The sequence below is a fragment of the Carassius carassius genome, chromosome 47 (assembly GCF_963082965.1).
Source record: "Carassius carassius chromosome 47, fCarCar2.1, whole genome shotgun sequence".
NCBI lineage: Eukaryota > Metazoa > Chordata > Actinopteri > Cypriniformes > Cyprinidae > Carassius > Carassius carassius.
The window spans coordinates 10,743,384-10,768,355 of NC_081801.1; the positions used below are offsets into that span (position 1 = coordinate 10,743,384).

The following is a 24,972-nucleotide window of genomic DNA, read 5'->3' on the forward strand; positions in this document are numbered from 1 at the left end:
TGTTTGTTAAATCCGAACATATAGTACTGTACAAATTCTGTAAATCTAATTATTGAAACTAAATATCATTGACAAAAATTTTGATAGCAAGTTGTGATTGATCTTTGCGTGTGTAAAATTTAACTTCTAAGCCATGAGATCAGAAAGGATCAGAAACCTTGGCTCTTGAGGGCCGACTGAAATAGTGATAAGTTCAACTGCCAAAAAGGCAGTTAACACCTCTACTGACAAGATGGATCTGCTGCTAATGAGCCCTTCAGCCCATAAACAACAGTTGGAGATAAGAGGAGATAGAGGAGACTGTTTGGAAGGCTGGCCCTGAAAAACCAGACTGACGAGAGACTGTTTATTAAAAAAATGAATAAGAAATCACAAAGGTAGCATCTGTCTGGAATTATGAATCAAACATATTGTCAATACAGTAAAAAAGAGATTCTGGTTTAAATTTAAATCTATTTCATTACATTGTAATTGCATTTGAAAGCAAATGTGAAGCCCCTGATCTATAATGTATTTATCTACAAAGTCCCTTTTCTTACCCTCATAGTTTTGTATTTGATACTTAATTTATATAAATTCTCCTGGCTGCACCATAGTCTCCCACATTTCACAGCATTTGCCCTATTAATCAAACAAAAATACAATTAAGTGCTTCAGTAGTGGTACAGGTCTTTGTAGCAGAGTGCTTACAGTTTTTTACAGACGCTAGGACACATTTCTCAATACTTAGGTCACTTTTGCAAAACTCTTCACACAGTGAGCACAACAGAAGTCTATTTAGGCTAAACTGGGGATCGATTATCATTGCTTTGGCACAAAATGCATTCAATGACTACATCTCTCAAATTTCATGAATTATTTTCTCACTCAGACACAACAACTGCCAAAACTCTTTGTACGTACAAGTCAATTTGCACATGCTTACATACTGTTTTCAAAACTGTTAAACTTATGTTCAAAACAATAACATAATACAAAACTGAATAAGACAGCAATTTGCTACATTTCTACAGTAATATTTGAATGAAATATATTTTAAATCTTAAAATTAAATGCTATAATAACAATTGGACAATTAGTAGATTAGCATTACTATTGTATCTGTATCAGTGGATGGTGTTTATACAATTTCTTCTATTTTGGAATTACTCAGTGCAAAAAAATAAAAATAAATAAACTACATAAAATATTGACAAATTCTGCATCATGTCCGATTCATTCCAGTAACATATATTGCAGTGAATTATAAACAGAAATGTGTCCTTGTTTTACACAAGAAAACATTGTATAATGCTACATGTTGTTAGGTCATTGTTTTGTGGGTGACAAACTGTGTCTGTCGGCTGTCAACCTTTGCTAGTGTTCTGGAAGAATGAGTTGATTTGAGACCTGAATAAAGTGTTTTGGTAGTTGTAGTGCATTTTGAATGTGAAATGAACTGCTTTGCCAAGCTGAAAGTTGGTTAGGAGAACTGTGTGAAGAGTTTTGCAAAAGTGACCTAAGTATTGAGAAATGTGTACTAGCGTCTGTAAAAAAACTGTAAGATACTTTAAATCTGTATTGAAGGTCTCGGTGTGACTAGTTCTCTCGTAAATATGCATCTGGGACATCTTCATCCTTCACTGCACTGCTGAGAGCATTTTAAAGCCTCCCACTTTCCCCAGCCTCAGAGTCTTTGAGTTGTGTCTCAGTTATCAGCATTATCTGTTGAAATTCTTCCACCTGAGACTTTGCGAGCTGTACACTGTCCTTTGTGGTCACAGAAGCTTGGTCAGCCCCTGGAGAGGACAAGCAAGGTTAAGCTATTTCGACTTAAGGCTAAAAGGGCAATTCAACAAATTACCACCAAGTGCCAGTAGGTGCCAAATTTCAATAGAGCTCTACAATAAATCACACTTATTTCTTAGTAATATGATGCAAAATAATTTGTCTTGTATCTCTATAATAACTGGCAATAAAACCTTTTATTGACATGCCCTGTGGTGACATTTTGTTCTACACTCATTTTTTTATTTTATGATTATATAAAAGATGCAGCTTTTTAACCTCATATTAATTGAGACTACATAGTATATTTGTACTTTTAAGAAGTCATTTGTCACACCACACAGGATCAATAAAAATGCACTAGTACATGCAAAAAGGTGAAAATGGTGACCAAATACAGCAAATTACAAACATTCATATAATATGATAAAAAAATAATTAAAAAAAATCAGTAAATTAGGTTTTTCTGAAGGATCATGTGACACTGAAGACTGGAGTAATGGCAACTGAAAATGTAGCTTTCTCATCACATGAATAAATAAGAAAAATATATTTAAATAAATAAGTTATTCTAAATTGTTTTAATATTTGAATCACATAAATGCAGCCTTACATATACACATATATATATATATATATATATATATACAGTACAGACCAAAAGTTTGGAAACATTACTATTTTTAATGTTTTTGAAAGAAGTTTCTTCTGCTCATCAAGCCTGCATTTATTTGATCAAAAATACAGAAAAAACAGTAATATTGTGAAATATTATTACAACTTAAAATAATAGTTTTCTATTTGAATATACTTAAAAAAAAATAATTTATTCCTGTGATGCAAAGCTGAATTTTCAGCATCATTACTCCAGCCTTCAGTGTCACATGTAACATCCAGTCTATCACATGATCATTTAGAAATCATTCTAATATTCTGATTTATTATGAGTGTTGGAAACAGTTCTACTGTCTAATATATTTGATGAATAAAAGGTTAAAAAGAACTGCATTTATTCAAAAAAAAAAATTCTAATAATATATATTCTAATAATATATTTTCTTTACTATCACTTTTTTATCAATTTAACACATTCTTGCTGAATAAAAGTATTGATTTTATTTAAAAAAAAGAAAGAAAAAAAATTACTGACCCCAAATTACTGACCAGTAGTGTATATTGTTATTACAAAATATTTATATTTTAAAAACATAGCTTCTTTTTTTTTTTTTACTTTCATTCATCAAAGTATCCTAAAAAAGTATCACATGTTCTGAATAAATATTAAGCAGCAGAACTGTTTCCAACTTTGATAATGAATCATCATATTAGAATGATTTCTAAAGGATCATGTGATAATGATCCTAAAAATTCAGCTTTGCATCACAGAAATAAATGATAATTTAAAGTATAATAAATTTAAAAACAATTATTTGTGTGTGTGTGTGTGTGTGTGTGTGTGTGTAAAAGTCTCACATGCTTACTAAGGCTGCATTTACGTGATTAAAATATTATAATAATACAAATTAACAATAAATACCAACCCCATATTTACATAGTGGACTTATAATATAATATAATATAAACATTGTTTGATTTTTTTTTTTTTTTTACTAAAAATCTTGATGTTCATAAAAACATTAAAAAAGATAACATTACTGTTTTTAATCAAAGAAATGTAGCCTTAGTGAGCATGTAAGACTTCTTTCAAAAATATAAAAAATTTAACGAACCCAAACTTATAATATAATATAATATAATATAAAAAGTGTTAAATGACTGTTCCAGAAAATGAAAGCTACCAGCATTGAAAGCTGCCTTTGCTGCCAGCTCTGCGAGATTGATTGCCGTCTTCCAGCAGGATTCAAATTTTTTGCAATCCTTTCTCCTGTCAATTACCTAATAAAAAAATAAACAACAACACCAACAACAACTTTGCAATCATTTTGATTAAAAAGAAGATATAAAGAAGATAGCATTACTTCTAATTTGAACGCTTGTGACAATAATTCAAGTCATTACCTCCTGACGATTCCTAAGAATAAGCTGCCAGATTTTATCCTCATCCACAGATGATAATCTGTCGATGGAATCCACATAGTGCTTTTGTAATGTTACAAGTCTCTTCATAGCCTAGAGAAGACAAGTATGTTGGATGCTGTTTTTGTGATTTTTAAAATCATGAAAATGAAAGCAACTGTTCTAATTGTTTTTATTACCTTAACATAATTTGAGATGGAATCAAGCAGTACTAAAGTCGTTTGTGAGAGGTAAGTTTTAGCACTGTCTGTAATTAGAGATGATGCTCTCCAAACCCGATCTTCATTAGACAGATTTCCTGGTTTCTAAACAAGATAAAGAGAAAAGAGTGGTTAAGAGGTTTGTCAGATACCAGTTTAGTTGAAATGAAGTTCTACATGGTGAATTGTAACATCACTAAATAGTGAAGACTGAACTCAGAAATATTAATTAGCTCATGCTATTTTATTACCAAATAAAGAATTCAATATTTTTATAAACTGTTTGCTTGTTTTTAATTAGCAAAGGTTTTGCATTTCTTTTTGGAATTGATTGTTTGTAATGTCTCATATGAGCTTAAGCACCTCAGTTTATGAGTGAACACTGCCAATATTATCCACATAAAATACCACAAAAAATACCTTTTCACTTAAAAAATAATGTGTATAAACTCAATCAAACAATCAATCCCAAAAAGAAATACAAAATGCTATACAGAAAGAAAACAAGTTGACAAAAAGGTTAGATCTGAGATTTGGTGATAATAAAGTATATACAAGCAATTTTTAAAGGCTGCTTAAATTAAATTAGGCAAATGACTCTCAGCACAGCACAAATGTTAATAGATGTCAAACCTGAAATGTCAACAGTTTAACTTCAAGATATGATTAGAAAATAAAATGCATTATTTTTATTATTATTTTATGTGTAAATAAACTAACTCGTGAATTGAATGGTTATTTCCTCACATAAGAGTAATTACACTGATGCATATGTAAATATAATTACAGTGAATAATACCATGAAGATTCTACAAATTATATAATTAATGATGATATCTTTTGAACTCTGCATTTGTGTACTAAATATTAGCAGCTATAACAATAAAACATTCCATATTCCAATCAGACCTGGATGAAAGGAACAGCACACAGAGCACCTGTGACACTCAAGGTCTTCCAGTTGTTTCTGAGGAGAGTGGGCAGCACAGCCAGTCCGCGGCTGTAGCTTCTGGAGCTGGAGCTTCTGCTCAACAAAGAAGATGCCCAGCTACACAAAACACAGAACGACAAAGCTCATGTCAGGAACAACCAACGATGTATAATTCAGTCACTCAGTACAAAGACATAACTTCATATTCATGACAGTTTAAACGCATGAGGCTAAAATGAAACGAAAAGTAAGCTCCGTAAAAACGAAGCTAAAACAAGAAAGTTAGGAAACGAATCTACAGACAGCGAAATATTGAAGCATGAGACAATTAATAATAAATACCACCTCAATCCAACAGCAAAAAAGTTCCTTCTGTACACCGCCATACTTGTTGAGATGAAGAAATGAAAGTTTCCCCCTATCGATGTAGACTGAGAATTTCGCCTTCAGGTCCTGTTTAATAATAATGAGCCTCATGAATATTTAAGAAGATAGAAACGGATTACACACTTAAAAACAATAATACTACGAATACTACTACTACTGCTGCTGCTGCTACTGCTAATGTTTTGTCACAACAAAATAATGTGTTAGGGTTACACCACCATTACAAGATCCATTACACAGATTTTTTCATACAGCCTATGCATTTTTTTTCATTTTCTCATGTACTACCTCAACTGCCATACCCAGAAGTATGCTTCTTTCAGCAATGCCATGACATTTTAATCAAAGCCTGTATCCAGTTTTTCCAGTTAGATGTTTTTGGTTTGACCTTATCTGTCCTCCCATATACAGTATGACCTGAATAACATTGCAACTTGACATTAGGCTACATTATTTATCTTTTTTCTTTTTCTCTTTCAGAATCAAGTAGTTTATATACATGCAGTTTTATGATTTAGTCTGAATAATAAACCAAATAGAGATTGTTATTGTAGCATCAATTACTATTAGATATTATTATAGTTTTCGTTAATAATTAATTTTAGTTAGTTCCAGTCATTTTATTGTATTTATTTATTTAAAAATATGTCTACAAAGATGTGTCCTCATACTGTACATATTATCCTTTAATTTTTACACAAACTAAACGAAAATGAGAAATGTTTTGGTAACTAGCTGAAATTAAAATGAGTCTAAGATTTGTTTTAAGTTTTATTTCAGTTAATGTTTATTTTATAAGTAATTAATGCGTTTTTTTTTTAATGGTTTTACTTTCAGTGTTAGTGAATGATAATAACCCTGAAGGAAGACAGGAGTTTATTTAGTTTCGAGGAGTTACCAAATTAATTTACAAACAATACAAGCCTTCAGAAGAAGTAAATGCCTTCACTGCTCTGAATTATAACTCTGTTTATGTCCTCTGCTGCAATCACTTATAGCTCAAGTTAATATAGTAATTAATCATCATTAAAAATAGAGACGTGAGTCTTAGATTAACCTCTCATTAAAAATGTTTTTTTAGTGAAGGATTTAGGCCCTAAGGACTATTAGCTAATCTCTTTCAGTCTTTATGGAAATGCCTATTCCCTAAACAATGAACACAAAGCTTGGAATACAGGAACATGGGAAAAACTGATAACACAAAATGACAGCGGACACTGGAAACAGGGACACACAGGGCTTAAGTAAAAGGAAGCAAATAAGATAATTAATTAAACACAGCTTGAACTGATAAAACTAAATTGGGAAAGGAACAGGAAAAAAACAAATAGGCTAAATGGTGATCCACACAACATCAGAATACCGTCAAAATATTCTTGAAAAGAACCTGGAGTAGCACCTGCTGGAACATGTTGATAGAGGTGATCATCTAAGCGAACCAGAAAATAGTCTTTAAAGGGTCATTGTTCCAGGGCACTTGATGTGAGAGTTCGAGAAACCCACTTCATAGTCCTCAATTGGGCGACCATCTTGAGGAGTAGATTCACTGGGTCTTGAGGGGTGAGGAGAATGCCCATGGTGTAAGGTAGTGGTTTTCAACCTGTGGGCCGCGGCCCCCTAGTGGGTGCGATGGTATTACAGGTGGGCCGCCAATTTCAATTAAAAGAACTATTAAAAGAAATAATACTATTGTTAATATATGTAAAAATGTCTAAGTCATAACATAACATAATTTCATATCTATAATTAAATAACAAAAAAAATCAATCAATATCAATATTAAACTGTAACTATGCTTCCACTATTCGAGCTCGCCAAATTATCTTAGATATTTTTGCTGCATATGCTACAGAACAACAAATTCAAACATGCATAAATGGCTGTCAACAAGGTCAACATAAATTGCTGTCAAGTCCCTCCTGACTGCTTGCTCTGCTGACTGTCTACCCGCTGCCGAGCTCTGCCTGGTTTTCCCGTTTTTCTGAGCGGTGCCAGTCCGAGTTATTTTCTGTTCGTTGCCAGTTCATTCAATAAAGACAGTTCACAATCTAGCTTCTGCGTACTAAGTTATTAACCTAACAATAGCGGGGTCAGTTAATTTTTTTGCAGTGGGCTGCACAAACATATTTGTTTGGTTGTGTGGGCCGCGAGTTGAAAAAGGTTGGGAACCACTGGTGTAAGGCAAATCTTGTGGTCCGGTCAACCATTTACATCACTGTACTATACAAGACTCATACCTAAACTTACCTGTGTTTGCTTACCTTAGATGTTCCTGTGCTCCACCGCTCCAGTGCTACTGATCCTGCACCTCCTTGTTTATCCTGCAAAAAAACAGAGATCCATTACCTCAAGATAAGCCATTCTGAAATTGACTCTCTGTGCCACACTCTCCTCTCGTCTGCTCCTAATTCCTCCTGGCTCCTCATTCAATAAATACCTCTGTGTTGACCACTTACCACTGTGTACCTAGTCTGTGTTGTGACAATAAATTAAGTGCAATTTCCCATTCAATTCATATGAATATTAAATATGAATTAACATAACAATTAACATTAAAGGTACACTAATAATATGGAATATTTAGAGTATAACAGCAGATGATATCAGTTCTCAATATACGAATAGCCTAAATCTATTTAAATCATGACAACTCTCGGAAGATTTTAGCATGGTGATGGATATGACAATGTTAATGTATTTGGTCTTGGCTTAATAGATCTGCTACACTGCTGTTTAATTGCTGCTGATGTTGGTTATTCCTGTAGTTGTAGATTATTGCTGTTGCTGCAAGCAAGTACGGGAACTTGCTCAAGCCAATGCATACGGTGATACGGTACTGTGAGCATTTAAGACATACTGCTGCTCCACAAATAGCATATAAAATAACCCATAGCAGATCTATACAGATGGAGCTAGGGAAGGTGGAGGGTTACAGAGAAACTCTGAAGGCGCTGCAGGAACTCTAGTGAATGCTAGCCAGCCATATAAATGCAAGGCAGTAAGCTCATTGGCTACATGTGCAGCATGAACCAATCAGCTTGTGCAAAGTCATTTTACTCTCTGAATATTATTGGTTACGTTAACACCCAGTCACCTGCGCCTTCTAGAGTTTCATGACTGAACTATATATTTCATTTAAAAAACAAAATGTATGGACCATGGTAAATATAAATAAGCATTTCATTTGCCAGAGTGCACTATAATTTACTTTGATGTCTGCAAAACTGAGCAAATCTGTTTGGAGCAAGTCTGTGAATATATGGTCCAATATATATAAATATTCTTATATATTTTGAGATTATTGTTGAATGATTTGGAATTACATTTCAGTAAATTAATCTTTCTCTAATTCTTTTTGTATTTGATCAATTTACCATTATTGGAACTTAGCAGTAAAATAAAAAGTTATTTCAATTAAATAAAGTGTCTTGACAAGCCAATGCATTTGACTGCAAACCCACTGAAGCTAAACGGGATATCAGTCCATGGATGGGAGACCTCCAGAGGAAGCTTATGTATGTTGCTGCAGGAAGTGGCATTATAAGTTCAACAGGGGGTTTTCATCCTGTGCTCAATGTCATAGAGGCCCTTATGAAACAAAAATATATTGCAGTATATTGGAAAATATGTAATATATTAGGCATATATTCTTATATATATATATATATATATATATATATATATATATATATATATATATATATATATATATATATATTTTTTTTTTTTTTTTTTTTTCCAATATATTGCAATATATTGAAAGCGACAATCATTTGTATATTTTGCAATATATTATGTAATATATGTATCATCAATATATTATTAAATCTATTCAAATATATAATATATTAGAAAATAAAAAGGGAAAATAATATATTACAATATATCACAATATATTTTAAGAAATATATTGGTAAATATATTTTCCTTTCGTAAGGGGGACAATGTAAAAATGTTACATTAACATTTAACAAGATCCACACAAAGAGTCCACACAGAACTGAAAATTCTGTTGTCTTTTACTCACTCTCATGTTACTCTAAACCTGTATGACTTTCTTGGAGGAACAAAAACAAAGGAGGAACATAAACAAAGCTATCTTGAAAAATGTTGCTCAACCAGTTTTGGTTACAGTGGAAGTTGAAGCTCTTTAGTTAACAATATTCTTCAAAATATTTTCTTTGTATTCTGCAAAACAAAGAAATTCATACTTCCATACAACATGAGGGTGAGTGAAACATGGACTATTCCCAGTTTCACTGCCACAAAGTAAATGCCATTTTACAGGGTACAGAGAATACATAAAGGTTAATATTTGACCCTTAATAAAAGCAAACCATTGCATTTATTACAAATTGGTTGGCCACTGCTTTTGAGTCTGGGCCTTGAAAATGTAGAGCCTTGTCTAACTAGATCCTTTTTTGTTTTTCCTTTTCAGTTACATTAAATATTCATAACACTGTTTTTGTTAATGTGATGTTTGACAAACAAGGCTTTAAAGATGCAGAGAATGTGTCAAACATTAAAGAATATCTCTTGTGAAACATTCTGCCAGGCATTTAGAAAGGAGAAGCATCTCATTCCATATCAACACTTCATTTTTTCTCTCTCATAGTTTTAATCTGAGTCAGTGAATGAACAGGTCTTTACTTACAGTACATCAGAGTTCATTTAGATGTCAGTTTTGCTTGAAGCGGTACCACGTTCAGTGCTTATTTTTAAACCACTGCTACTAAACGTGTTGCTCTATGACAAACGGTTTGACTTTGCCTTTACCAAAACTGAAGTAGTATTTAAACAAACAGCTGAAGGCCTTGTCTCTCAGACCATATATAAGAGGACTTAAGCATTTGGGGAAAATGATGAACACTAAAAAGCAAAAATACATCACATTCAATGAAGTCATATAGTCAGCATAAACAAAAATGGCTTCTTGGATAACTCCAACTAAAATGGATGCAGCACAGAGACCCAGCTGTATTAAATGCAATAGAACAGTCTTGTTGGCTTTTTTGGCTGACATCTTATCACAGGCGGCTGTTTTAGCCACAGCTGCTATAGAAGCATAAGTAAAGATAATAACAAAACAAACAGACACGAAAAATAGACATGTGAAAGCTATATCAATTTTCTTATAGATCTGAAGTCTGAAAAGAGTAGTTCTTGAGCAGAACAAATGCATTGCTGTGTTTGTAGAATCAATGGCATAGAAAATAATCATCTCAGACAAGCACTGAATTAAACCCATAGTCCAAACAACACAGATGGCTATATGAGTTCTTCTGTAACTGGCGATTTCTACATGTCTGAGAGGAAAGCAGATGGCCACATACCTCTCCAGTGACATTAAAGCCAGATTTATAGTAGAAACTTGAAAGAGAGCTTGGGCAGCAATGAGAAGAACAAGACAGACATTTTTCATAATTAAAATCCTACTGACAGCACATATATACAACACTACACTCATAAAGAGATTGAGCGTATCGACCCAAAGCATGTGACCAAACAGAATATAGCGGGATGCTTCCTGGAAAAGAGTCTTTTTCCTCAAAGTGAAGAGCATGACCCCATTGACATAGAGGAATATAACGCATGGAGTCACAAATAAAAATGCCTTCATTGGTGCATCTTGATCCAGCACCAACAGAGTCTGAGTGAGATTAGATTTAGAGGTATTCAAATTAGACATCTTCAAATTAACCACAGATGCTGTTACGAACACTGAATAGACTAATACTGCAGTCTCCAAAGTCCTTGTAACTGCAAATCTACAGCACGTGCTTCCCTCACAGGTGCTGCTGAAGGCACAGAGAGCAGAGCAAAATTTTAAATACTGTGAAACTGAATCCCAGTAGGTCGTTTGTGTATGTGCGTCACAGAGATCTAGGTTGTGCATTTCACTAATAGCTGTAAGACAATATAGCATATCGTCAGAGGTGGTATTTTCGGAGGCCAGTTTCAAATAAATAGTTGGAGCCCCTACCAAAAAAGACTGAAAGAATAATATATGCAATTACTTCATCTCCAATATTTCACTGTTATTAGACTACTTATAAAACAGTCTATCTACCATCAAGCTTTAATGATGCTTTTTCTATTGTTACAAAATCACCACTGCAAACAAAAACAATATTTAATCCTCACCACTCTCAAAATAAAAATGATAAGGGATTTGATAAGGGGTTTAATTGGAATTAGTTAAATGATTTGAACAGGAATATGCTACATCAAGAGGAAATATTTTTTACAACATGGCTTCTTTCAAAGCAAGTTTATACATATTGAACAATCTAATAACATACATAAATCCAATAATATATATATATATATATATATATATATATATATATATATATATATATGAAATTATGCTTCTAAATATGAAACTAAAACCACCAGGTGTATGCATGTCACTGTCTCATGAAATGAGTCATTAAATCTCTCAGTCAAATATCATGTGATATGCACATAACATATGTGCTCATATTCTGTAAAATATAGCACTCCTGCTCGTATATGTGTTGCTTATATCATGTTATAAAAAAACAACAACCCCTACAGGACATTTTTGCCCCATATCTTTAATTTTTGGGTAATTTTAATTGATTTCCGATCCTGATCTGTGCATGGTGTTTTATTTTTACCCCTTCTGTTGTGAGGCCCATGTCAAGTGCTATACATACCAAAGGCCACTACTAAGTTTATTTACCACTAATTCTTATGCGGGTAATTTTTTTAACTTTCTTATTTATTTCTAGCATTTTATGCAATACAGATTGTGTCAAAGCAGCTTCAAAGTGATAAACAGGAAACTAGCAGAATCAAGTTAAGAGTCAAGTAGAGTCAGTTCCGTGTTTGTTCTGTCCAGACAGGGCTGCACGATGAATCATATTTGGTATATGCATAGTGATCTCTACAACTTGACATCTCTACTACCATGAAGGAGATGAATCTGTAGTCTGTTCATATAATGAAGGCCCTGATGTATTTGACACCTGAGCGAGCCACTGGGCCCATTCCTGTGTCTACAAGTCCATGGATCTTTAGGACCAGCAGTTTTGAAGGATTCATCTGTATCTATACTTTTCTCATGGTGTCCATGCTTACACAACCCCTGTTCACTTGTAGATGACCAGTCATTATGGAGGCCTTTTCCACAAAACTCTAAACCACTGTTTTGTGTTTTTGCACAGGCAAGAGGGAAGGATTAGCATTAACAAATTATTATTATTATTATTATTATTAAGGGATAGATAAACCATGTAAAATAATGTATTATGCAGTCTTTTCAAAACTTCGATCTAATCTTAATTCAATCATTGCAGGTATTCTTTGGTTACAATAACCGCTAAACTGTATAATTGGCTGTTTTCCTTGGCAACAAGTTTTCTACTCACTGCTAGTTTCATATTGCTTGCAGCACTCTGACACAGTTTATTTATTGACCAGTTGACTGTTCATTATCTGTTACACACTGAAGCTTAGTTGTGAGTTGGATGACAGCTAAATAGCAGATTTTTAGAAGGCCTGAGATGAAAACTGCTATATAGGATCTAAAAACATTTATGGTAAGTAATGAATATTTCTTTTATATCTCACAGTGTTTTATTTTCTGTAGTGACAGCTGACACATCTCTGGTTGAATAGGTGCAAAAAACATTGATTAAAAGAAAACAATAATATATACAATACACTTTCCTATGGCTCCTAGCATTAACAAGGCACATGGTATACAACAATGACAATGCCTGTTTCTGAAGAAAAAACGTATTTTCTTAATCCTTATTTGTGTCCCTTTTTAACCAGTAAAAAACATCTAAACAGAATTCAACACTAAAATGTGTTACTAAGGATACCATATGTCTATATTTTACTAACTGGTTTGTAAAACATCTGAATAGAATTCAACATTAAAATAAGTTTAATGTTGTATATATTTTCTAAAAACAAATAAGTCTTAAAGGGCTAAAGGTCTCTCAGGCCATATACAGTACAGTAACTTTGTAACTTGGTGAAATCATTAACACTAAAAAGCAAAAAATACATTATATACACAAATAAATTGCATCTTGGATTACTCCTTAAAATGTACGCAGCACAGATACCTAGCTGTATTATATAGCAGAACAGTGCATTGGCTATTTTATCATAGGAGGCTGATTTAGCCAAAGATGCTATAAAGACGTAAGTAAAGATAAAAAAAAAAAAAAAAAAAAATAACAAAAAAACATACATGAGGAAACTAAAACCAGATTCTTATAGATCTGCAGTCTGAAAATAATAGTTCTTGAGCAAAACAAAGGTTGTGTTGTCATATAAATAGAATACAAACATTGAATCAAACCCATCATCCAAACAATGGACAAAGTGTTTTCAAGAGGGACTCAGATACATCTCCATACCTCTCCAGTGACTATGAAGCCAGATTTAGTAAGGCAGGCTTGTGAAGCCGCAAGAGGAGTGAGACAGACATTTTTCATTATAGTATAATCTAACAGCAGACACAAACAACTTTGCTTTGGAACTTTGGAGAATGTAGTGGGAAGCTTCCTAAAAAAACTGGGTTTTTCCTCAGATCATGGCCCCATTGACATAGAGGAAAATAACATGTGGGGTCACACACAGGAACACCTTCACCGAAGCATCTTGATTCACCAGCGGTACAGTCTAACTACATGGGCACTATTTTATCTAATACATTAGAAGCTGTTGCCCCCATCAAACTGAAAAAGCTTAGAGAAAAACGTACTGTGCAATGGTATAACAGTAATACTCACTCTTTCAAGAAAAAAACTTGTACTCTTGAGTGCAAATGGAGAAACCTAACTTGTATGTTTTTAGAACTCTGTGGGAAAACAGTATGTCCAGCCATAGAAAGGCCCTAAAAACTGCCAGGGCCGAGCATATCCACAAACTCATTGAAAATAACCAAAACAATCCAAGGTTTTTATTTAGCACCTTGGCTAGATTAACAAATAACCAGATGCCACCTGATTCAAATATTCCATCAACTTTTAATAATAATGACTTTATGAATTTCTTCACTGATAAAATAGATACTGTAACATTAGAAATACAATAACGAATGTAGATTCTACAGTGTCTAACACGTCAGTTTCATCCATCGCACCCAAAGATAAACTGCAGCGCTTTACAACTATAGGACAGGAAGAGCTAAATAAACTTATCACTGTATCACTGTAAATCAACAACATGTTTATTAGATCTTGTACCCACTAAATTACTGAAAGAGTTGTTACCTGTATAAGAACCGCTTCTCAACATTATTAACTCGTTGTTATCTTTAGGTCACGTCCCAAAACTATTCAAGCATGTGGTTATTAAGCCTCTTATCAAGTAACCACAACTAGATCCTAGTGAACTGGCAAATTATAGGCCTATTTCAAATCTTCCATTTATGTCTAAAAATTTAGAAAAAGTTGTGTCTGTTCAATTGAGATCCTTTCTGCAAAAAACAAAACCAAAAGATCTGTATGAAGAATTTCAATTAGGTTTCAGGCCCCACCATAGCACCGAAACTGCACTTGTTAAAACTACAAATGACTTGCTTCTTGCATCAGTTTACTTGATCTTAGTGCTGCGTTTGACACCATAGATCAAGACATACTCATAGATCGATTACAAAACTACACAGGTATTCAAGGGCAGGCTCTAAGATGGATTAGATCCTACCTGTTCGATTGCTACCATTTTGTTTATTTAAATGGTGAGTCATCTCATTTATCACCAGTAAAATATGGAGTTCCACAAGGATCTGTCCTAGGTCCACTTAAATTTTCAATTTACATGTTGTCCCTTGGTAATATTATTAGAAAATACGGGATTAGTTTCCACTGTTATACTGATGATACTCAACTATATATATCAACGAGACCAGATGAAACTTCTAAATTATCTAAGCTAACAGAGTGTGTTAAAAATGTAAAAGATTGGATGACCAATAATTTTCTCCTATCAAATTCGGATAAGACAGAGATATTACTTATTGGACCAAAAAAACAGTACACAGAATCTAGACTACAATTTGCAACTAGACGGATGTACTGTTACTTCCTACAGTCAAATCTGGGTGTTATATTAGACAGCAACTTGCCTTTTGAAAACCATATTTCCCATGTTACAGAAACAGCATTCTTCCATCTTAGAAACATTGCCAAGCTATGAAATATGTTACCTGTTTCTGATGCAGAAAAGCTAGTTCATGCATTTATGACCTCTAGACTGGACTATTGTAATGCACTTCTAGGTGGTTGTCCTGCATCTTCAATAAACAAGCTACAGGTAGTCCAAAATGCAGCAGCTAGAGTCCTTACCAGGTCAAGAAAATATTATCATATTACCCAAATTTTACAGTCCCTGCACTGGCTACCTATTAAGTTCCTTATCAGTTACAAATTGTTATTACTTAACTATAAGGCCCTAAATGGTTTAGCTTCTGCGTACCTAACTAGCCTTTTACCACATTACAATCCATCACGCACCCTAAGGTCACAAAACGCTGGACTTTTGGTAGTTCCTAGGATAGCAAAGTCCACTAAAGGGGGTAGAGCTTTTTCGCATTTGACTTCCAAACTCTGGAATAGCCTTCCTGATAATGTTCGGGGTTCAGACACACTGAGAAGAGATGATGCCAACCCCTCAGAGGACCTCAGATGATGCTAACCCTAAAACAACATACAGAACTAACAAATATTGCTACTTACTATGCAATCACATTATAATTGCTGTTAATAGTGTTCATCGTCTGGTTGACTGTGTCTTGTATAAATTTTTCTGAAAATTCCTGTCATTTGCACATAAACTGATCACCACTAAGCTGCTACTACTAAATATTGTAGAAACTTAATTTTCTGTAAAGTTGCTTTGCAGTGATTTGTATAGTAAAAAGCGCTATACAAATAAACTTGAATTGAATTGAATATTTGTTTAGAACTATTTAGAATACAGCTTTTCACTTCACAAGATGTTAATTGATTGACTTGAGCTTTGTGGATTTTTAAAATGTTTTTAACAGTTGTTTGAACTCTGACAGCACCCATTCACTGCAGTTCTCCAATGATGAACAAGGGATGAGATGCTAAATTTCTCCAGACCTCTTCTGGGATGGCCTAAGGGTGAGTACATTTTCAGCAAATGTTTTGAATTTCAAACCATTTGGGGAAACTGATTGCATTTAAAGAATGTTTCTGAGTACTGTGAACTTATTTCATTTGAGTCATCGAAAAAGAGAAATATTTCTAGATATTAAATTAGAATCCATTGCAGCACAAATACATGTGCTAATGTAATTCACGTCAAATTTAGATTTCCAATGTGTATTGGTCCATATAAATGCACTGATTTGATTCAAAATCCCATTTGCAGAACATTTGCAGCTGGAGTGACAAGGCCAACATACTGTAAGTGCTTTCAGTCACTATAATGCCTTGTTTTATAAGCCTCAAAACAGTGTCTGGCCCTCAATAGTCCTCCTGCGGGCCTCTTGCAGTCATCAGTACAGGGGATGTTTTGCTCTTTAACTTGTGATGAAGTTAAGGTGACTGCACTACGGTCGTCTTTTATTTTTAATTTTTTTTAATAATGTGTGTTAAAATAGGATATGCACGTACGGTATATATCTTCATAACCACATCATGTCAATCTTGGAGGTTACATCAGAATCCACTCACACACAGTCCCTTGCGTTTCAATTATGAGTCTCATTAAATATTTATTATTTGTCTGTGTATTTGTACAAATGTGGACTCTGAGGGTTTGAGATGTGGTATTGGTGTCTACCTGAGGTGGATACTTTGGGCCACAGGGAGAAGCAAACCTTATGTTTGGCACATGCTGTTATTGAGTGCACTATGTAAACATCAAAGTATTAAATAAACATGACATCTTCAGGGGATGTTCTAAGAAGTTAACATGTGTAGTGACAGACACTGGAACATATTTTACTCTCCATTTATCTAACAAAATACAAATGTAAAGAGTATAATGTTGTATGAACCTCATTGGAGCTGTCATATAAGTTGCTGAAAGGCCAAAACATTCACCCACATAACTAACATTTTATGTATCTTGACTGCACTGTTATCTGGTTCAGTAAATTTTGAAAAACAATGTGTCAATTGTTACACATTGACATGCACAATGAAGAGAAGGTGTTTGAATTTTTTGAAAGGCCATCCTGTTAGGCTACATACGATCTATTGGGACAGACGATAGTTTGGAATGAGAACACATCAGTGTCGTCAACCTTGTTTTCAATAGTTCTTTTATCACAACATATGTGAAAATGCATCTAGCAAGAACTTAAAGATACACAAAATATTCATACTAATTCAAACATTTAGGGTAGAGTGGGGGAAAACGCCCCCCATAAGGAAAATATGATATTACAGTGAAACAAAACATAAATGTGACTAGAATTGCCATCCCGGTTTTGAGTGACAATGGCAGGAGTTATTAACCAAATATTAAAATTGCTCAGCCTTCATAATTTATGAATTGATTAAATGTCAGTAATGAACAATACTGCTCAAATGATAGCAACCACCATAAGCAACTACGAAGAAGGTCCCAAACGTAAACCGGAATAAATCAGTTATATTCAGTTCTATATTGCCACCTTTTGGCAAAGTTGTGTAACTTAGAGAACAGCTGTTGTTATGTAGAGATCAAGAGAAAATAAAGTCGTAATAACGAGAAAACAACTTGTGTTATGTCGAGATCATGAGATAATCACGAGAAAACAAGAAATGACTCTTAGGACTTCTTGAAGTGCAACGTTAACATTGCCTCTTCCTCTTTGCTTGCAATGCAACACAGGCACGTGCCGCCAAATGTCAGACTCAACCCTCGTCAAACTAAATGCTGAGTCCCAATTCGCCTACTTATACTACGACCTAAAAGTATGTACTTTTTTGTGAGGAAAAAGTACATACTTTTGAGTGTGTAGCAAAAGAGTATGCACGTTCTGGGACATACTTCGATGACGTCATGCAACGTGAACGACAACGGGGTTGCCTAGTTACGCACACCACAACTGTTAACGTTTCATTAATTCTTGTATGTCCAATAAAATTTTATTTACTATTCCCATCTTTTTTTCTCATCGTTTTTTTTCACAATACATTTTACAATTGTGTTCTTATACCAAGTTGAGGAGGAAAGAAGCAGGGCGGCGTCGTTGTAGAACCAATTATTATGTAAATAATTAATAATGGTACACCTCAGGGCAGTGTAATAAGTCCACTTTTATTTATTATCATGATTAATGATGTTTTTTCAAGGATTGATAGAAGTATGGGGAAATCATTGTTGGCTGATGATGGGGCTATCTGGTTTGTAGGAAAGAATATAGAGTATAACCTAAAGAAATTGCAATATGCGCTAAATGAAGTAGAAAAATGGTCAGGGGAAAATGGTAAGTTTTCAGTGGAAAAGACAAAAGTAATAGCTTTTACTAAAATGAGGAGGAATATGGATGTTAAGTTAAAATTATTTAAAAAAAGAATTAGAGCGTGTAAGTACAGTAAGATTTCTAGGAGTTTGGTTTGATAATAGATTAAATTGGAGAGAGCATATTGAAAAAATGGTGGGAAGATGTAAGCGAGTTGTGAATGTAATGAGATGTATTTCAGGTCAGGAATGGGGAGCAGATAGATTGGCTTAAAAAACTATATATATATATCTATGATAAGATCTATAATGGATTATGGTTGTATGGTATATGGTTCTGCAAATAAATCTCATTTGATTAAAATAGAAAGAATTCAATCTCAAGCACTAAGAATTTGCTGCGGAGCATATCCAACTTCTCCAGTTTCGACTCTTCAGGTAGAGATGGGTGAAATGCCTTTGCAGATAAGAAGACAGCAATTAATGGCATCTTATTGGGCAAATTTGAGAGGACAGAGAGAGGACCATCCAACAAAAAAAGTAATGAGTCCTAGTTGGGAACATGAGAAGAGAAAGTGTAATAGTTTTGGATGGAGTGTGGGGAAATTAGTTAGAGATATGAGATTTGGAGGAGGTTGGATATGCTCCAATAATTCCTTTATCTCCAGTACCATTGTGGGTTATGCCCCAACCAGAAGTAGACTTAAGTTTATTAGAAAAAAGACAAAAGGAAGGTTCATATGAAACAGAAGTATATATTGTAAGGGAATATATTGGGTCAAGATATGGGGAATATATGCTCATTTTTACAGATGCATCAAAAGATTCAAAAACTGATCATGTGGGTTCTGCATTCATTATTCCAAAAGTTAAAGTGTATAAGAATAAAAGGATAACAGATTGTTTATCGGTGTATACTGGAGAGATGTTTGCAATAATTATGGCAATAAGGTGGATTAGGGAATTAAACTATCCAAGGCAGTAATATGTTCAGATTGTAGTTCAGCTCTAATAAGTTTGAAGGATATGAAATCAGAAACAAGACAGGATATGGTAATAGAGATAATTCAAGAATTATATTCAATCAAACAACCTAGTTTAGAGGTACAGTTTTTGTGGGTTCCAGTTTATATTCGGTTGAGAGGTAACGAGGAGGCTGATGCATTAGCAAAAAAGGCAATAGAACGAGAAATAGTAGATATACAGATTTTATTTAGTAGGTCAGATATTTAAGTCAATTATTAAAAAGAATATTCTGAAAATATGGCAGCAATATTGGGATAATGAAATAAAAGGTAGATATATGCATCAAATACAGTCAATAGTGGGTAAAGGAAGAATATCAGGTAGGAGTAGATATGAGGAGAATATGATTACAAGATTAAGATTGGGGCATTCAAGATTGAATAGTACATTGCATTTAATAGGTAAGAATCCAACAGGTTTATGTGAGCTATGTGAAGTTAGTGAAACAGTTGAGCATGTAGTAATGCACTGCAGGAGATATAATGTAGAAATGAAAGAGTTGAAGAAGGAATAAAATAATATAGGAGTTAAGTTTACAATTAAAAATGTATTAAAGTCAGATAGGAGTATAATAAATTTAATTGTAGAATATTTGGGAAATACTTGGTTAAATAAGCATATTTAAATGAGGTTTTTTTCTTTCTGTCATGGGGGCTGAGAGTGGACGGAGGAGCTGAACACGCAGCGCCGGATGAAATGAAACTGTATGAAGCCTCTGTGTCAATGGTCCATTTCAAGATAGGTGGCGGTAATGCGCATATTTGTCTGCGATCCGCCGTAAAAAGCAAGAAGAAGAAGAAGAGCACGAGGAAGTGAGTTGCTAAGGAAATCATCCTTGACGACAGGAAGGCGCTGTAAACAGGGAGCGAGTTTGCTGGATTAGCGTTATTGCTCGCTTTCTAGTTTACAGCATTGCCGATCAATGAGTCGATTGTGGTGACTGTGGTAAGGGTGTTAATTTGAACTTTTCAACTTTGTTAATGCAGTGGTGAAACGAGTGTAGATGGGTCGCTAATTAGCTTACTTTAGCGATCTGATAGTTTTGATTTACGCCAGTGACTAAGTTAGGTGGGGTTAGATATCTGTAAACTTAAACGAAAGCTGTTGTCTAAACCTGTTTTAATGCACCCAATGAACTTGTGACGGGTGTGAAAATTGTATTTATAGCAGAAAAGTATGACGTTTATGAAGTTTGTCGATGCTAAAAACTATACAGTATGTATAATAAATCACAAACATGTCGAATTGTTATCTTGGAGCAAGAAACAACAAAAAAAGAAAGAAATATAAAACGTATGAATTTCAAAATATATGAATAATGGAACTCTAATACAGTATACGAAATTGGTTATATAGCCGTTTGAACAGATGGATGTGATAACTAATACACTGCATAATGATATTTCAGGACTCTTATGGCAGAATTGCATATAATTGGACAAATCATCGGGGCCACCGGATTCCCACAGAACAGCCTCTTCTGCAAATGGGGTGTACACACAGGTGTCCTTTTTGTTTTATTATGAAATATGTTTTACAGACCCCTAAAGGGATGTGATGATAATTAAGAAAAAAAAAGCAAAATAATTGTATTTTAATGATTCAGCATTTTCTCCCAAAATAATTGTGTTCTCAGAAAAAAAGTCACTTGCAAAACCTTTGCATTCACTCTCAAAGTTTTTGTGATTATAATAATAATCTATAATAATAATAATATGAGGTGGGAGGAAGAACACAATAGTTTTGTGAGAGAACTAAAAACAAACGCAAAACTTTAGCAAAAGAAAACAAATATTTTGTGAGAGAATGCAAAAACATTTAAATATATACATTTTCCTCCCACCCGTATATATTTTTTTTCCATCTCTATATTCACTTAGGGGCTTTGTAAAGTGGTGACCAGAAAACACTGATCTTATAGACAATTGTGTTTGTCTTACACTTTAATGGTGTAAAGATTTTTTTAAATTTTTTATTCTGTGAATTATTATTTTAATGTTTATTTGATATCCCAAAGTTTGTCTTAATATGAAGTACTAAAACCTTTTTCACTTAATGCCATCCAGGAGGAGCGTGGAGACTTCTTTCTGGTCTGAAGGAAGGCCAGACTCAAGTGGACATGCCTCAAACAGGGGACATGGCATACTGGAGTCATCCCATTGATTTGCACTACACTACTAAGGGCCTACAAGGTATTCATCTTGAGTTTTAGAGTGGCAGAAAGAGTTTATAATCACTTAGGCATCATTTAATTTATAGAAGCATTTTCTCCTTCTAGGATGGCCAAAGCTTCATCTCCAAGTGTGGCATCAGGACTCTTTTGGCCGATGCCAGCTGTATGGCTATGGTTATATCCACATACCATCAAGCCCAGGACAGCATCGTCTGCAGTGCATGACATGGCGACCGCTGGGATCCTGGCAGGATCAACTTTCTGAGATGTTTGTAGGAGGAGGTCCACAGCTGCGCTCGCCAGATCTCATTTACAGTGGTGCAGACCGATACAGACTCCACACAGTTGGCATGGGCACAGTTGAACTAGAGCTGTGCATTTTTCTGCGCCACTTTGACCGATATGGTGTGGAAAGCTGAGAATGGACTGCTGATTGTCACACATTTCAGATCAGAGATATATGGAGTGAAAAGAAGGTAAAATATTTTTTCATAATGAGCAGGAGGTAGTTCTGTAAGGTATGTGTGAATGTAAAACTGTTGAATGTAGTATGTTATACAAGGAGTTGACTGAAATGGTAAGTGATTGATTTAACTCTACAGACTTGGATCTCATGTGTTTGGATCTCAAACAATACTTTTTTGTTTCAGTTTGTGCATTTTTTTGTACACTGTTTTATAGAATTGTATTTTGTTTTGATCCAATTAAATTTGGCAGTTTTTAAATGTTTATCATTTCTGAATTAAATATTTTTAAATCATTCATCAAGGATTGATATGAGAAAACCTTACGCAGTTCAGGTCAGTTCATAGTTCTGTTTAGATATATATATATATATATATATATATGTGTGTATGTGTGTGTGTGTGTGACTTTGGACCACAAAGCCAGTCTTAAGTCGCTGTGGTATATTTTTTGCAATGTCCAAATAAACGTTGTATGGGTCAAAATGATCATTTTTTCTTTTATGTCAAAAATTATTAGGATATAAAGTAAAGATCATGTTCCATTAAGATATTTTGTAAGTTTCCTACTGTAAATATATCAAAACTTAATATTTGACTAGTAATATGCATTGCTAAGAACTTAATTTGGACAACTTTAAAGGTAATTTTGTGTATCGGCCAAATATTGTTTCATCCTAACAAACCATAAATCATTTATTTATTCAACCTTCAGTTGATTTATAAATCTCAATTGATAAAAAAATTATCCTTAAGAATGGTTTTGTGGTCCACACACACACACACACACACACACACACACACACACACACACACACACACACACACACACACACACACACACACACACACATATCTATCTATCTATCTATCTATCTATCTATCTATCTATCTATCTATCTATCTATCTATCTATCTATCTATCTATCTATATATATATATATATACAGTACAGACCAAAAGTTTGGACACACCTTCTCATTCAAAGAGTTTTCTTTATTTTCATGACTATGAAAATTGTAGAGTCACACTGAAGGCATCAAAACTATGAATTAACACGTGGAATTATATATGGAATTATATACATAACAACAAAAGTGTGATTGTGTGAAACAACTGAAAATATGTCAAATTGTAGGTTCTTCAAAGTAGCCACCTTTTGCTTTAATTACTGCTTTGCACACTCTTGGCATTCTCTTGATGATCTTCAAGAGGCAGTCACCTGAAATGGTCTTCACTTCACAGGTGTGCCCTGTCAGGTTTAATAAGTGTGATTTTTTGCCTTATAAATGGGGTTGGGACCATCAGTTGTGTTGTGCAGAAGACAGGTGGATACACAGCTGATAATCCTACTGAATAGACTGTTAGAATTTGTATTATGGCAAGAAAAAAGCAGCTAAGTACAGGAAAACGAGTGGCCATCATTACTTTAAGAAATGAAGGTCAGTCAGTCCGAAAAATTGGGAAAACTTTGAAAGTGTCCACAAGTGCAGTCACAAAAACCATCAAGCGCTACAAAGAAACTGGCTCACATGCGGACCGCCCCAGGAAAGGAAGACCAAGAGTCACCTCTGCTGTGGAGGATAAGTTCATCCGAGTCACCAGCCTCAGAAATCGCAGGTTAACAGCAGCTCAGATTAGAGACCAGGTCAATGGCACACGGAGTTCTAGCAGCAGACACATATCTAGAACAACTGTTAAGAGGAGACTGTGTGAATCAGGCCTTCATGGTAGAATATCTGCTAGGAAACCACTGCTAAAGAAAGGCAACAAGCAGAAGAGACTTGTTTAGGCTAAAGAACACAAGGAATGGACATTAGACCAGTGGAAATCTGTGATTTGGTCTGATGAGTCCAAATTTGAGATCTTTGGTTCCAACCACCGTGTCTTTGTTCGGCGCAGGAAAAGGTGAACGGATGGAATCTACATGCCTGGTTCCCACCGTGAAGCATGGAGGAGGAGGTGTGATGGTGTGGGGGTGCTTTGCTGGTGACACTGTTGGGGATTTATTCAAAGTTGAAGGCATACTGAACCAGCATGGCTACCACCGCATCTTGCAGCGGCATGCTATTACATCCGGTTAGCGTTTAGTTGGACCATTTATTTTTCAACAGGACAATGACCCCAAACACACCTCCAGGCTGTGTAAGGGCTATTTGACCAAGAAGGAGAGTGATGGGGTGCTGCGCCAGATGACCTGGCCTCCACAGTCACCGGACCTGAACCCAATCGAGATGGTTTAGGGGTGAGTTGGACCGCAGACAGAAGGCAAAAGGGACAACAAGTGCTAAGCATCTCTCGGGAAACTCCTTCAAGACTGTTTGAAGACCATTTCAGCTGACTACCTCTTGAAGATCATCAAGAGAATGCCAAGAGTGTGCAAAGCAGTAATCAAAGCAAAAGGTGGCTACTTTGCAGAACCTAGAATGACATATTTTCAGTTGTTTCACACTTTTGTTGTTATGTATATAATTCCATATATAATGTAGGATCTAGAAAAAATCTTATCGTAATTAAACCAGAAAAATGTAAAGTAAATGAACAAAAACAATTTTTGAATTTTGGGCTCATAAATAT

The 24,972-nt window shown here is 34.5% G+C and overlaps 3 protein-coding genes and 1 pseudogene across 3 annotated transcripts; 1 reads left to right on the top strand and 3 right to left on the bottom strand.

Moving 5' to 3' along the window:
• Window positions 1-303: 303 nt before the first annotated feature.
• LOC132130192 (diablo IAP-binding mitochondrial protein-like) lies at window positions 304-5,408 on the bottom strand. The gene is made up of 7 exons (XM_059541880.1): window positions 5,281-5,408; window positions 4,914-5,052; window positions 3,984-4,109; window positions 3,787-3,897; window positions 3,567-3,663; window positions 1,539-1,778; window positions 304-685 (listed from the first exon to the last, which is right to left on the bottom strand). Exons 1-6 carry the CDS (start codon window positions 5,319-5,321, stop codon window positions 1,642-1,644), a joined length of 651 nt encoding a protein of 216 aa, XP_059397863.1. The 5' UTR covers window positions 5,322-5,408; the 3' UTR covers window positions 304-685; window positions 1,539-1,641.
• Window positions 5,409-10,054: 4,646 nt separating this feature from the next.
• LOC132130918 (odorant receptor 131-2-like) lies at window positions 10,055-11,011 on the bottom strand. The gene has a single exon (XM_059542792.1). It carries the CDS (start codon window positions 11,009-11,011, stop codon window positions 10,055-10,057), a length of 957 nt encoding a protein of 318 aa, XP_059398775.1.
• A 2,356-nt stretch (window positions 11,012-13,367) lies between these two features.
• LOC132130240 (uncharacterized) lies at window positions 13,368-16,967 on the bottom strand (annotated as a pseudogene).
• Window positions 16,968-20,602: 3,635 nt separating this feature from the next.
• Window positions 20,603-22,721, top strand: LOC132130200 (B9 domain-containing protein 2). Its single transcript, XM_059541896.1, has 4 exons — window positions 20,603-20,703; window positions 21,167-21,261; window positions 21,825-21,950; window positions 22,037-22,721. The coding sequence occupies exons 2-4, from the start codon at window positions 21,174-21,176 to the stop codon at window positions 22,348-22,350; spliced, it is 528 nt and encodes a 175-aa protein (XP_059397879.1). The 5' UTR covers window positions 20,603-20,703; window positions 21,167-21,173; the 3' UTR covers window positions 22,351-22,721.
• Window positions 22,722-24,972: the final 2,251 nt, after the last annotated feature.